This window comes from Suncus etruscus, chromosome 20, assembly GCF_024139225.1.
Source record: "Suncus etruscus isolate mSunEtr1 chromosome 20, mSunEtr1.pri.cur, whole genome shotgun sequence".
NCBI lineage: Eukaryota > Metazoa > Chordata > Mammalia > Eulipotyphla > Soricidae > Suncus > Suncus etruscus.
The window spans coordinates 24,956,448-24,969,688 of NC_064867.1; the positions used below are offsets into that span (position 1 = coordinate 24,956,448).

The 13,241-nt window shown below is 41.1% G+C and overlaps 1 protein-coding gene across 1 annotated transcript; it reads left to right on the forward strand.

The window, feature by feature from the left end:
- The first annotated feature begins 1,132 nt into the window (after positions 1-1,132).
- Positions 1,133-13,121, forward strand: METTL6 (methyltransferase 6, methylcytidine). Its single transcript, XM_049766146.1, has 5 exons — positions 1,133-1,458; positions 2,213-2,347; positions 10,315-10,485; positions 12,141-12,282; positions 12,925-13,121. Exons 1-5 carry the CDS (start codon positions 1,234-1,236, stop codon positions 13,116-13,118), a joined length of 867 nt encoding a protein of 288 aa, XP_049622103.1. The 5' UTR covers positions 1,133-1,233; the 3' UTR covers positions 13,119-13,121.
- The last annotated feature ends 120 nt before the right edge of the window (positions 13,122-13,241 follow it).

A 13,241-nucleotide genomic window follows, 5' to 3' on the forward strand; every position in this document is an offset into this window, starting at 1 on the left:
CGCAGGCCGGCTGGGTCGACTTCCGGGGCATCGCGTCGTCGCTGCCCCGGCTGCCCGGTTCGACTTCCGGGTCATGAGCATGGCGGAAGATTGAGGGCTCCTAGTTGTACCCACCCAGCAAGGTGAGGCCTGGAACTGACGACAGCACTCTATGGCGACGGATAGGATTATAGAGTCATTATGGTTGACTCCCTACAACGCCCCCTAGGAGACGGAAGACTTGATTTGCAACGGGGAACCTGAGAAAGAGGGGTCCCACGCCTGGCATCTTGGGGTCTCTGAGGGCCTGAAGAGCAAAGCCTCCTTTGCTTCATGTGCTTCATGTGTTTCATGTGCTTCATATGCTTCATGTTTTTTCATGTGCTTCATATATTTCATTACTTCATGGGCTTCATGCTTCATTTATTTCATGTGCTTCATGTTCTTTCAGAGGAGGCTAGACACCCGCCCTGAGCATCATGATTCTTTCTCCCTGGAAAAAAACATACCGTCTTCTTTTTTGGGGGGGGGAACTGGTTCCCCCATTGTCTGTCCATTGACAGACCACCCCAAACACATACCCTGTTGCTTTCAGTCTGGGTCCACTTGGTCGTGGATTTTATTTCTTACCTCAGTCATTTTCCAGAGGCAAAGTAGAAGCGACCCCAGGACTGTGAGAGAGGGGAGAGGGCTTGGTTGGGCATTGGGAAGTGATGAAGGTGTAGTCACTGTCAAGACTGTCAAAGTTGACACGGTTGTAGCCACGTTGCCCTACCTACACTGTCACAAGAAGCAACAACAACTGAAGTCATCCCTTTGTCAGACACTGAAAAAATTTTTTTTCCTCTGCTGGGTCTCCTGACCCATTTTATGTGTCTTTTTTTCTAAATATATATGTATATATATAAATGGCCTCATTGCAGTGGTGGGTTTACCCTGGTGTGGTTTGAGTCAGAGTTGGGGGGTGCTGAAGGCTCCGACCCCTTTGTGAGCTCACTGAAGGGAGGGGCTGATGGGTCTCTGTAACCTCTTCACTGATGAATTGATCTGTTTGCAGCGTTTTCAAAAACTGTCCTAAAATCCCTAAATCGGAATCTCATTCTCTTTCCTCCAAATTACCAGATGCTGCTTGAAGCTTCACATCCATTCAACCTCAGGAGCCATCTGTAAGAAAACTATGCCTGCATTGGATTGGATTCCTTCCTTACTCCCCTGCCTTCAGCAGTATTAAATGTATGACCGTGCAATTATAAGATGGTTTCTCTGCAAAAGAAAGAGCAGCAGACAAGGATTCTCAGCTCAGAAGAAGAGGAGAAACTGAAAAAAGACCAGACTTTAGTATCTGAATTTAAACAGCAAAAGCTGGAAAAAGAGGCCCAGAAAAATTGGGATCTTTTTTACAAGAGAAATAGTACTAATTTTTTCAAAGATAGACACTGGACCACCAGAGAGTTTGAGGAACTGAGATCATGTAGGGAGGTAAGCTAATGATGCTTATCAATGCAAAGTTTCTTCTTGTAAACTTGTAAAAAGGAAGGAGTGCTTTCGTGAATTCCCACGGAGAGGGTGGCACATATAGGAAGCGTGCCAGACAGAATTTACCTTAGAAATAAACTGGTTTGCTGGGTGGAGAGAGTACAGGAATTAAGACACTTGATTTGCATGCTGCCAAACCCAGTTTGATCCCCAGAGGACCATGAGTTGTGGCTCCCAAGTTAAAAATTTTTTAAAAAGGAGAAAAAATGGTTTTAAGTAATTTAGCCATTGCTTAGATATACAATTTAATGGGCATTTACTCTTTAATGCTAATCCAAAAGTTGTAAATGTTAGATTCATTTTTAGTGACTTCTTAGATAGACTCTAATTTGTGACAATGATAAACACTTTCCCTTGACCTTTTTCTGGAACTTGGCACGAGTTTTACAGGTTAATCCTTATAATTACGTTGTGAAGGAGGTTTAGTATGAACCCCACTTGCAGATGAAAGTGAACACAAGCCTGTTTAAGGGATTTAAACAGGACAGGACACAGGTAAGGAGAGGGATTCTGCAAGTAGTTTAGTTGTGGATTTGGCTCTGTGTTCTATTTCTCCACATTTGGCTTTCCAGCATCGAATGTAGATGAGTTATTGACATTTGCTTGTATATCATGGCACTCATATTCTGGACCTTATGTTCATATTTTGTTGCTTTCTTCATATATAAACCTACTATACTTTGGATTCTCTTCTTAGTTTGAAGATCAAAAGCTGACTATACTTGAAGCCGGATGCGGTGTTGGTAATTGTTTATTCCCACTTTTAGAAGAAGATCAAAATATCTTTGCCTATGCCTGTGATTTTTCTCCAAGAGCAGTCGAATATGTCAAGGTTGGTCCCCCATCCATATATTTTCTTCTGTTACCTTTGTTGTTGTTTTTGTATCTATTAGATATGGTTTATCTGACCACCAAATTCATATCCTTCTTTGTTCTTTTCCTTCCCTTGAAGTTAAATAACTGGGGTCACTTTGAGAATACTTTTCTTGTTACATACATATTTAGAAATAGCTTTAATTGGAAACTTATTCCCAGACTAAAATTTAAGGAGCATTTTGCTACTTCTGTAGACATTTTTTATTTGTGAAAGTTTTTCAACTATATATGTCAAGAGATTTCATTCTTTTTGGGGGCGAGGAGGGGCACACCTGGCAATGCTCAAGGGTTACTCTCAGCTCTGCACTCAGAAATCACTCAGACAGGCTCAGGGGAGCCATATGTGATGCCAGGGATTGAATCCGGGTCCATACCAGGTCAACCACATGCAAGGCAAACACCCTAACACTGTGTTATTGCTCCAGCCCCAAGATATTTCATTCTTTAATGTCTGCACACATAAAAAAATTTTCTCGAGACCTGGAGAGGTAGTACAGTAGGGAGGGCCCTTACCTTGCATGCAGATCATCTGCAACATCTCATATTATCCCCGAAGACTGCTAGGAATGATCTCCACAAAGAGTCAGGAATAAGCCCTGAGCATCGCAGGATGTGATCCTAAAACAAAAGAAAAAGTAACTTTTCTATCTAACAACAGACTTATCGTCTCTAATCTTTTCATGTCTTTAATATCCAACCCAGATTCAAATATCTCCATCTAGTTCCAGTGTGTTTTGTAAAACATTTTTTCTTTGCAATTTGCTAAAGATTGAACACTTGGCTCAACACCTGCCTGCCATACACTCTGCAGCTCATTATAGCTGATTTAACCAGGTACTAATCTTGAATTTCATCGTGTACCTTAACTCTCTTTAGCACAAAATACTCCTGACTTACGCTTTGAACTTTTTCTCCACTGACAATTTTAGGAGAGTAAGTCATTTTCTGTGATAAATCTCCACATACAAATGGGCTTGAAAATGTCTTTCTTGGGTTTTTGTTTGCGTTTTGGTCATACCCGGTAATATCTACACTCCTGGTGTTGCACTCAGTGATCACCACTGGCAGTGCTTGGGGAACCATAAGTAGTGCTAGGGAATCAAATCTTGGCTGTATGCAAGGCAAGCATCCTAATCACTATTTTAACTTGTAGTTCCATCCCCTGTAGTTCCTGTAAAATAAAAGTGAATTTGAATCAGGTAAATTATTTTTAGAAAAATTGATAAGGGATGTACCTGCCATATTTCCTCTGATCAACAGGCCCTAATACTTATTTATCTCACCACAAAATAAGCCTGTTTTTTTTTTTTTTGTTTTGTTTTTTTGTTTTTTTGTTTTTGGGCTACACCCGGCGGTGCTCAGGGGTTACTCCTGGCTGTCTGCTCAGAAATAGCTCCTGGCAGGCACGGGGGACCATATGGGACAATGGGATTCGAACCAACCACCTTTGGTCCTAGATCGGCTGCTTGCAAGGCAAACGCCGCTGTGCTATCTCTCCGGGCCCGAATAAGCCTGTTTTGATTGAATTGAAATAACTTCTTAATTTCACTTATAATTTTTACTTGTAAATTTTACTTTTGCTATCATGGAAGAAATGTTGGCAGCATGTATGTAATCTCCTATATATTTTCCTGCCGTTAGCATCCATTTAGATTTTTTTGTTTCCTAGAAGTATAACATTGTGCTGTAACTTGCACTCTTTACATTGTCTCTTGTAAAACCATACACTGTATTTCAAACCTCAGGTGAGTGGGTCTGAAGCAGCTTAGCAGCAAAGAATTAATAATCCAAGACAGTCATAAGGGAGAGAATCTTGGAATCAGGTGGCTTTTCGCCTTGTGGTCTCTAGCCCGCCAAACCAAAAATTCTGTTTACCAGATCAAATTCCAACTGGTTGGGGAAGGGTTGAATGAGAGAAAAAAGTTAGTCTCGGCGGACTTTTACATGGTTTTTTTTTTGTTTGTTTGTTTGTTTTGTTTGTTTTTGGGTCACACCCGGCGGTGCTCAGGGGTTACTCCTGGCTGTCTGCTCAGAAATAGCTCCTGGCAGGCACAGGGGACCATATGGGACACCGGGATTCGAACCAACCACCTTTGGTCCTGGATCGGCTACTTGCAAGGCAAACGCCGCTGTGCTATCTCTCCGGGCCAGGCCTTTTACATGTTAAAGAAATGAGTGAGAAGGAAAGAGAAAGCTGGGAAAGGTGTTTTGGGTAAAAGCAGGGTATAATCTAACAACTTCCTATAAATCTATAGGATAGTGCATATATGTATTTCGCCTTTACTTTACCTGTCATCGTATTTCTTTTTATTTACTTGAGTTTGTGTGTGTTTGTCCCATGTGTGGTAGTGCTGAGGGGCTGCTCCTAATCCTATACTCAGGAATCACTCCTGGCAGTGCTCAGGGAACCATATGGGATGCTGGATTGAAATCAGGCCAGCAGTGTGCGAGGCAAATACCTTATCTACTGTGTCTACTAATACAGTCCTACAAGGATCATGCTTGACATTGATCAGAACCATATGTAGTGCTGGAAGTCAAAGTGGGTTTGATTAAAGTGTTACTTCTTGAAAATATTTTTAAGTTTTTCTCTGTGGTGTGAGGTGGTATCTCATCGTTGTTTTGATTTGCATCTCCCTGATGATTAGTGATGTGGAGCACTTTTTCATGTGTCTTTTGGCCATTTGTATTTCTTCTTTGTCAAAGTGTCTGTTCATTTCTTCTCCCCATTTTTTGATGGGATTAGATGTTTTTTTCTTGTAAAGTTCTGTCAGTGCCTTGTATATTTTGGAGATTAGCCCCTTATCTGATGGGTATTGGGTGAATAGTTTCTCCCACTCAGTGGGTGGCTCTTGTATCCTGGGCACTATTTCCTTTGAGGTGCAGAAACTTCTCAGCTTAATATATTCCCATCTGTTAATCTCTGCTTTCACTTGCTTGGAGAGTGCAGTTTCCTCCTTGAAGATGCCTGTAATGTCCTGGAGTGTCTTGCCTATGTGCTGTTCTATATATCTTATGGTTTGGGGGCTGATATCGAGGTCTTTAATCCATTTGGATTTTACCTTCGTGCATGATGATAGCTGGGGGTCTACGTTCAATTTTTTGCAAGCGGCTATCCAATTGTGCCAACACCACTTGTTGAAGAGGCTTTCCCTGCTCCATTTAGGGTTTCCTGCTCCACAGAGAATGGCGCACATCACAAAGAATGAGAACAAACAGTGTTGGCGGGGATGTGGAGAGAAAGGAACTCTTATCCACTGCTGGTGGGAATGCCGTCTAGTTCAACCTTTATGGAAAGCGATATGGAGATTCCTTCAAAAACTGGAAATCGAGCTCCCATATGATCCAGCTATACCACTCCTAGGAATATACCCTAGGAACACAAAATCACAGTACAAAAACCCCTTCCTTACACCTATATTCATTGCAGCACTATTTACCATAGCAAGACTCTGGAAACAACCAAGATGCCCTTCAACAGATGAATGGCTAAAGAAACTGTGGTACATATACACAATGGAATATTATGCAGCTGTCAGGAGAGATGAAGTCATGAAATTTTCCTATACATGGATGTATACGGAATCTATTATGCTGAGTGAAATAAGTCAGAGAGAGAGAGAAAAACGCAGAATGGTCTCACTCATCTATTGGTTTTAAGAGAAATGAAAGACATTCTTGCAATAATAATTTCCAGACACAAAAGTGAAAAGAGCTGGATGTTCCAGCTCACCATAGGAAGCTCACCACAAAGAGTGATGAGTTTAGTTAGAGAAATAACTACATTTTGAACTTTCCTTATAATGAGAATGTATGAGGGAAATGGAGAGCCTGTTTAGAGTACAGGCGGGGGTTGGGTGGGTAGGAGGGAGACTTGGACATTGGTGATGGGAATGTTGCACTGGTGATGGGTGGTGTTCTTTACATGACTGAAACCCAAAAACAATCATGTATGTAATCAAGGTGTTTAAATAAAAAATAAATAAATAAAACTAGTGGCACTACAAAAAAAAAAAAAAAGAAAATATTTTTAAGTTTTTGTATAGTTAAATTTTCTTAATGACATTTCCCTCTAAGAGAATAAAACTACCTTTTTTCCTACCCCTTCCACATTAGGTTTTTTTTAGATTTTTTCATTCTATGGGCAAAAAGAACCTTTCCACATTAGGCTTTTTTAGGTTTCCCTATTCTATGGGCAAAAAAAAATCCCAAAAAACCCTCCATGTCTTTTATTTTGTTTATTCCTTATAACCAAAAAGTTTAAAGATACTGTAATAGAAAAATGTTTCTCTTCTAATTATGATTTCCTTTATTCCATATATGTATATATAAACACACACATAATATATATGGACATATGTAAAAGAGAGGCTAATGTGTGCCCAGTTGTTCTAAGCTCTGAGAAATATAGTAAACAAAATAGACAAGTCTCCATGCATATAGATCCACTATAATAGGAATTCTCTGTTCAGGTGTCCTGTCCATTTTTTCTTTTTCTTTTTTGGGGTTTTTTTTTTGTTTTGTTTTGTTTGTTTTTTTGGTTTTTGGGCCACACCCGCCGGTGCTCAGGGGATACTCCTGGCTGTCTGCTCAGAAATAGCTCCTGGCAGGCACGGGGGACCAGATGGGACACCGGGATTTGAACCAACCACCTTTGGTCCTGAATCGGTTGCTTGCAAGGCAAACACCGCTGTGCTATCTCTCCGGGCCCTGTCCATTTTTTTCTGTCACTTCTTTTACTTTAAGGATATAGTCTAGCTGTTACAAATGTTTCTTCCAGTTTATTCATCATTGCTTTATGGTATTTTTAAGTTTGTTTAGGTTAATGGACTTTTCTTCGCCATGTTTAAGTTTAACTATTTTCTCTTTGCATTTTCTAGTTGTAATTCTTTTTGTTTGTTTGTTTTTTTTAGTTTTGGAACCACTCCCAAAGGTTATCAGTGGTTAGTCCTGGCTCTTCTCTCAGGAATTACTCCTGTCAGGGTACCATATAGGATGCAGGGTAGGCTGCATGTAAGGCAAGAGCCCTACCTTCTGTGCTATCATTCTGGCCCATTGTAATTCTTGTCTAACCAGGTCATTGACTCCTCCCTAGTTGTAGGCATCCATACAGATAAGCTTCTTAAAAGCATTCTTCATTTTTTACAGTTTTTTTCTTTTTGTAATTTCCAGGTATGTTTTTGTTTCTGCTGACATCTCTCTGACCTCACTTATATGCCCTGATCACAAATTGTTCTTTCAGTGACCAACCTTTTAGTCCCATCCCAGTAGTACTTCTGAGTCTGACTGCTGATTGGTCTTCAGATTGCTATTTCTTACCTTTTGGTATGCCTCATGTTTTAATGGTTGAGAGTGGTTATACTGTATAGAACCTATAAATATTTGTTATTGATTACTAAGGAAATAAGTGTAATGGTCTAGCTGGGAGTTGGGCTGAGGGTGACGTCTGTTGTCCCATGGTTACCTATGAGGTTGGTTATTATGTGGGTCTGGAAACCTGGACTCCTCCAGCAACCTTATTTTTTTTTTCCTCTCTTCACTTGGCTTTGGCTCTTCTCTTTGTGCTATTCCCTTAGTTTCTTGTATTACCCTCCCAGTTGGATGTGAGGGTATTGTTCTCTAAAATTCTGAATCTTAGGCAGTTTTTTGGGTTGACTTTGAGTTTGAGGTTTTGTTTTGGGGCCACACCTGGTAGTGTTCTGGGCCTATTCCTGGCTTTGTGTTCAGGGGTCACTCTTACAGACTCAGGTGAGCATATGTGGTACTGGTGATAGAACCCAAGTCACCAGCATGCAAAGCAAGCACCCTAACACTGGCCCAGTTGTTTGGTTGTTGTTATTGTCTTTTTTTTTTTTTTAAATAGGGGTTATTCCTGGTAGTGCTCAAGCCCTGTGGTACAAAAAACTGTCATGGGATGCTCAGGACCTTACCTGGTCAGGCAGTGTGCAGGAAGCTTTTTAGATCTGTATAGTTGAGATCTGTGTCTCAGAATAAGCCTTCACTGGTGTGTTTGCCTCTCTAGACACATTTTCTTTCCCATCTCTTCCACTTCTGGAGGAGGAAGAAGAGATTGTATCTTCCTCAAAGGTCCTAAAGCTATTTTCCCTGATGTTCTAAAATGACCTTTGCCCTGCAGATTTTCTTTTCTTTTTTCTTATAAGGATGAGAAAGGCCAACTCCAGCCTGGGCACCATTCATTCTGAGAGCCTGGTGGTGATGTTGCCAGAAACACTAGTGAAAGGGCAAGGATAGGCCTCTGGACCCTGGAGTCTCAGTTATGTAACAGTGCCTGCCTAAATAATCTCCACAGCTTGGTGGCTTTTCACTCTCATCCCTCAGCCTTGGAAAAGCACGTTTTTAGTTCCCTTTTCTCCCAGAAAATTTGGAATGGCTATTCTTTGACATCTGTTCTCTGCTTTTGCTTCACAAAAGAAGTCCTTCTCTACTTCTCTGCAGGCCTTTTCTTGTGAGGATGAGACCATCTTTCTGCCTTAGCCATCTGAGCTGAATCTGGACATCCTTTCATTATCATTTAACTACTTGTTCTTCACTACCATGAATGAGGCTAGTGTTCAAATGCAATACATTGAGAAGTTCATGTTTCTTCTTCTTCTTCTTCTTCTTCTTCTTCTTCTTCTTCTTCTTCTTCTTCTTCTTCTTCTTCTTCTTCTTCTTCTTCTTCTTCCTCCTCTTCTTCTTCCTCCTCCTTCTTCTTCTTCTTCTCCTCCTCCTCCTCCTTCTTCTTCTTCTTCCTCCTCTCTTCTTCCTTCTTCTTCTTCTTCTTCTTCTTCTTCTTCTTCTTCTTCTTCTTCTTCTTCTTCTTCTTCTTCTTCTTCTTCTTCTTCTTCTTCTTCTTCTTCTTCTTCTTCACCTTTATTGCCTACTTATTTTAGTCTGTCATTTGTATCATTTTCCATGTATATTTAAATGTACAAGTCTTTTTTTGGGTTCTGTTCAGTCTCAGTGATCTGTTTGTCCATATTCACAATCCACATAGTTTTAGTAGTTAATTTTGTGTTTGCTTTGAAGTCCAGTAGAAAACCCCCTTCATTGGTCTTTATTTTAAATAGTCATCAATGGTTTTACTCTGAGATGACAGATTCACCTTGTCAAATTTTAGAAATATATTGTGATTTGGTTGAGATTCTGCTGGGTATAATTACAAGTGGAATCATAGGGAAAGTTGACATTTTTTCAATGTTATCTCTTCCCATCCATTGAGCTTTCTGCTTCTCTTTTTCACATCTTCATTTACACAGAAGCTAATTTTAATATATATTTTTTTGTGGCACACTTAGGTCTAGACCCACCAACCAGAATGGACCAGGAACATGCCAGTAGTCTTAAAAATAGGTTTATTTAACTTAACTATACCCCAGAACTATGGGCTCATCTTAATAAGGGGTGCTGGAAGTAATCCTCATAGGATTTAGATTGGTATTTGATGAGTCAAGGGAAGATTAAATAAGTAAGACCAGTTAAATAAGTCTGGTCAACATTCCTTTGGAAATAAGTAGCTTTGAATGTGTGATGACCATGGTCTCTAATCAGTTAAGGATGATTTGTTAAAAAAAAAAAGGCCAGAAAAATAGCTTACTAGGCTGAAACTTTGCATTCTGTTCAATTCCTGGTACCACATGAATAGCTGGGAGTAACCTTCAAACACCATTGGGTGGCCCAAAACACACACACACACACACACACACACACACACACAAAATTATTCATTACAATGATATCTTGCCTCTCATGGCAATATTGAACTTTATGACCTTTAGCAAAATGCATTTCTCATTTTCCCTAGGAATAAAGGGATTTTTTTTTTTATTTCTCTGCAGCAGAACACAGTCTCCCTTTGCTGCTGTTTTTCTCTATCTGTATGGATGCTGAGTTGAAATTCTTTCATGCTTTCCCCTTCTTTAGCAGAATCCTTTATACAACACAGAAAGATGCAAGGTTTTCCACTGTGATCTGACGAAAGATGACCTTCTGGAACATGTGCCCTCAGAATCGGTCGATGTTGTCACATTGATATTTGTGCTCTCTGCTGTACACCCAGAAAAGATGCACCGAGTCTTACAAAACATTTACAAGGTCAGTGATGGAGTGTGCACTTGAGAACTGGACTTCCTGGTCTTGCTTCACTTCCCCCTACATCCTCTCAGTAGGCAGCATTGTCAGTGTCCAGAATCAAATGGCCACCTTAGTTCTGCTCTTAGTGGTCATTACTGCTGGTGGCCATTATTGCTCTTCAGAGATTGGCCAGGATGTCTGCACTTACCCTAACACTGAGGAGCTGGGGGGAATACCTGATCACTATACTATGATCAGGGGAGGTGGTAGGGTCATAATTATTATTTTACAGGCGAGAGATGTTTTATAGGTGAGAGGGAGAAGATTATTTACTTCACTTGTTAATAGAAGCTGAGGGACTGAAGTTAACGAATGGGCTTTCTTTCCCTCTGGGCCTCATAGCCTGGCCCTCTCAAGTGAATACTAAACCTCTTTCCCATGAACTGAGGGTCTCAAATGTCCCCTTCTCCATTATATTTCCACTTACAACTTAGAATCTCTGACCAATGTAAAAATGTTTGGCTTCAAGAGCCTCTTTGTTGACAGTATTCAAAAGGCACCTGAAGCTTTACTAAGAACTTACTAATTAAGCAAATACAGCAGATGGGAGAATTTTGGAAATCACCTTCAATGATCTATTTAGGAAGAGGAGGAACTATGTCAACTGATATCCAAAATCTAGTTAACATGGAGTAAGTGTGGTAAAACAATCATCCTGATGTAGTGACCAGAGTAAGATTGAACGGAATTTGATACAGCATGCGTCTCTATTAGTGTCACTCTGACTTGGTAGTCTCGGGAAGTTTGAAAGCATTTTCGCATGAAAAGCAAGTAGGTAGCATTGGTTTTGGGCCTGAAAAAATTGTTCATATAGCTCTTTATTTTAGACAGTGGGGTCCATTAACGCCCACTCTGCTGGTCTTGAGACATATTTGGAAGGCAGCTATGCTCACCACTATACTACTAACGTCACTGTGAGACATATTTTGTCAAATCTGACAGGCTTTTATGGAACCTCATGGGCTTCACCCTACCCTCTCTCCACTTATGAGCCCTCCTCACACAGGGCTCGGATTCCTCATTGAATTCCGTTGACCTAAGAGTGGGTCTTGGCCTCCACTTAGGTCAAACTTGTTGTGGGGTCCTGGGTGTCATTTGCTTCCTTTATCTTTTAGTTAGCATAAGTCTCCTTGGCTCACAGGCCAGAAATCACCTTCTTTCCCCTCAGAATTGGATCAGATTCCTTGAGAAAATGTCTGGTAAGCTAGAGAGTACCAGGTGTAATTACTGTGCTGATGAATGATGCTATTTGAAGCAAAGGGAGAAAAGGAAAATTCCAGTCAGAATCAGACAAAGATAAATATCAATTTTTTTTATCTTTTTTTTTTTTCAGAGACATTTTGTTATAGGCTATGACAGGTATAATGTTGGGAGAAGGGGCTTGATGTCACATCAGACTCTGTCTCTCCTATTTTGCTAGGTTGACTTTTCTTGCACATTGGCCTACTTCTGTCCCATGCCTGCCTGTGTTTAGTAAAGGGCCATTTCCCTCTTGTGGAGGGTTCACTCTTTCCCCTCTCTTCAGGCTCCCAAATCTCAGGCTTCTAATTGAAGATATTTCAAGGTTGTTATAAATTCCTAAAGTAATGTGTAGTCCTCTTGCTTTTGTCTCACAGGTTTTAAAACCAGGCAAGAGCGTGTTATTTCGTGACTATGGGCTCAATGATCATGCCATGCTGAGGTTTAAAGCCAGCAGCAAGCTTGGAGAAAACTTTTATGTGCGACAAGACGGGACCAGATCATATTTTTTCACTGCTGGTAAGGGGAAGGCTAGCATTTGTGCCATCACATCCTTTATCTTGATTGCATTAGCTCTGCTGTGCTGGGTGGAGAGACGGTGAGATTGGGAGGGATTGGGGGGGATAGGGTAGGAGTGGCAGGGACGGGATGACCAGCTATGTGTGGCTCACTGGCACCAAACTCTGCAACCATCTGTCCCACGCCTACAGGGCCCATCTGGGAATGTACCCCCCTCGTTCTCAGGGATTCTTCCTGCTAAGGGGTTACTCCTGGCTATGTGCTCAGAAATCGCTCCTGGCTTGGTACACCAGAGGGGATGCCGGTGGATCAAACTGTGGTCCTCCTAGGCTAGCACGCTCTGGGCCCCCTCCTCCTTTTCCTAACAGTCTCCATGGGGATCTGAAAGGACTTGAGGAAGCAGATCGGAAACTCTTCTGGACTTAGCCATAAGTAGAGCAAGTACAAACCAGGTGATGCCTTGAGATGTTTTTCCCTGGTCCAAAAAGCCAAAAATCATTTTATGAAAGCAATTGAGGGTTGAGGTGCAGAGAGATGGGTTTGGGTCCAGGTCTGCTGCCACACAGTCCCCTAAGAACTCCTGAGCACTGTCAGGTGTGGCCCCAAAAAAGATGTGAGCGTTGTTGATGCTTTATCTTCCAGAATTCCTGGCACGGCTTTTCACGGATTTGGGCTATGAAAAAGTGGTCAACGAGTATGTGCTTCGAGAGACTGTGAATAAAAAGGAGGGGCTGTGTGTGCCCCGAGTTTTCCTACAGAGCAAATTCCAGAAGGTACCAAAGACTCCTCCCACTTCCGAGGCCCCTAGCCCCAAGTCTGATATTTTGCAGAACTGAGCTTTGTGTCCTTTTCGGGAGCTGAGTCACTCTAGTTGTCGTTTTTTTATATCATAGTTTATTTAATGAGGAAATAAAATAATAAATATATTTATAATTATATTTTTATATGTGGGTTTTGCA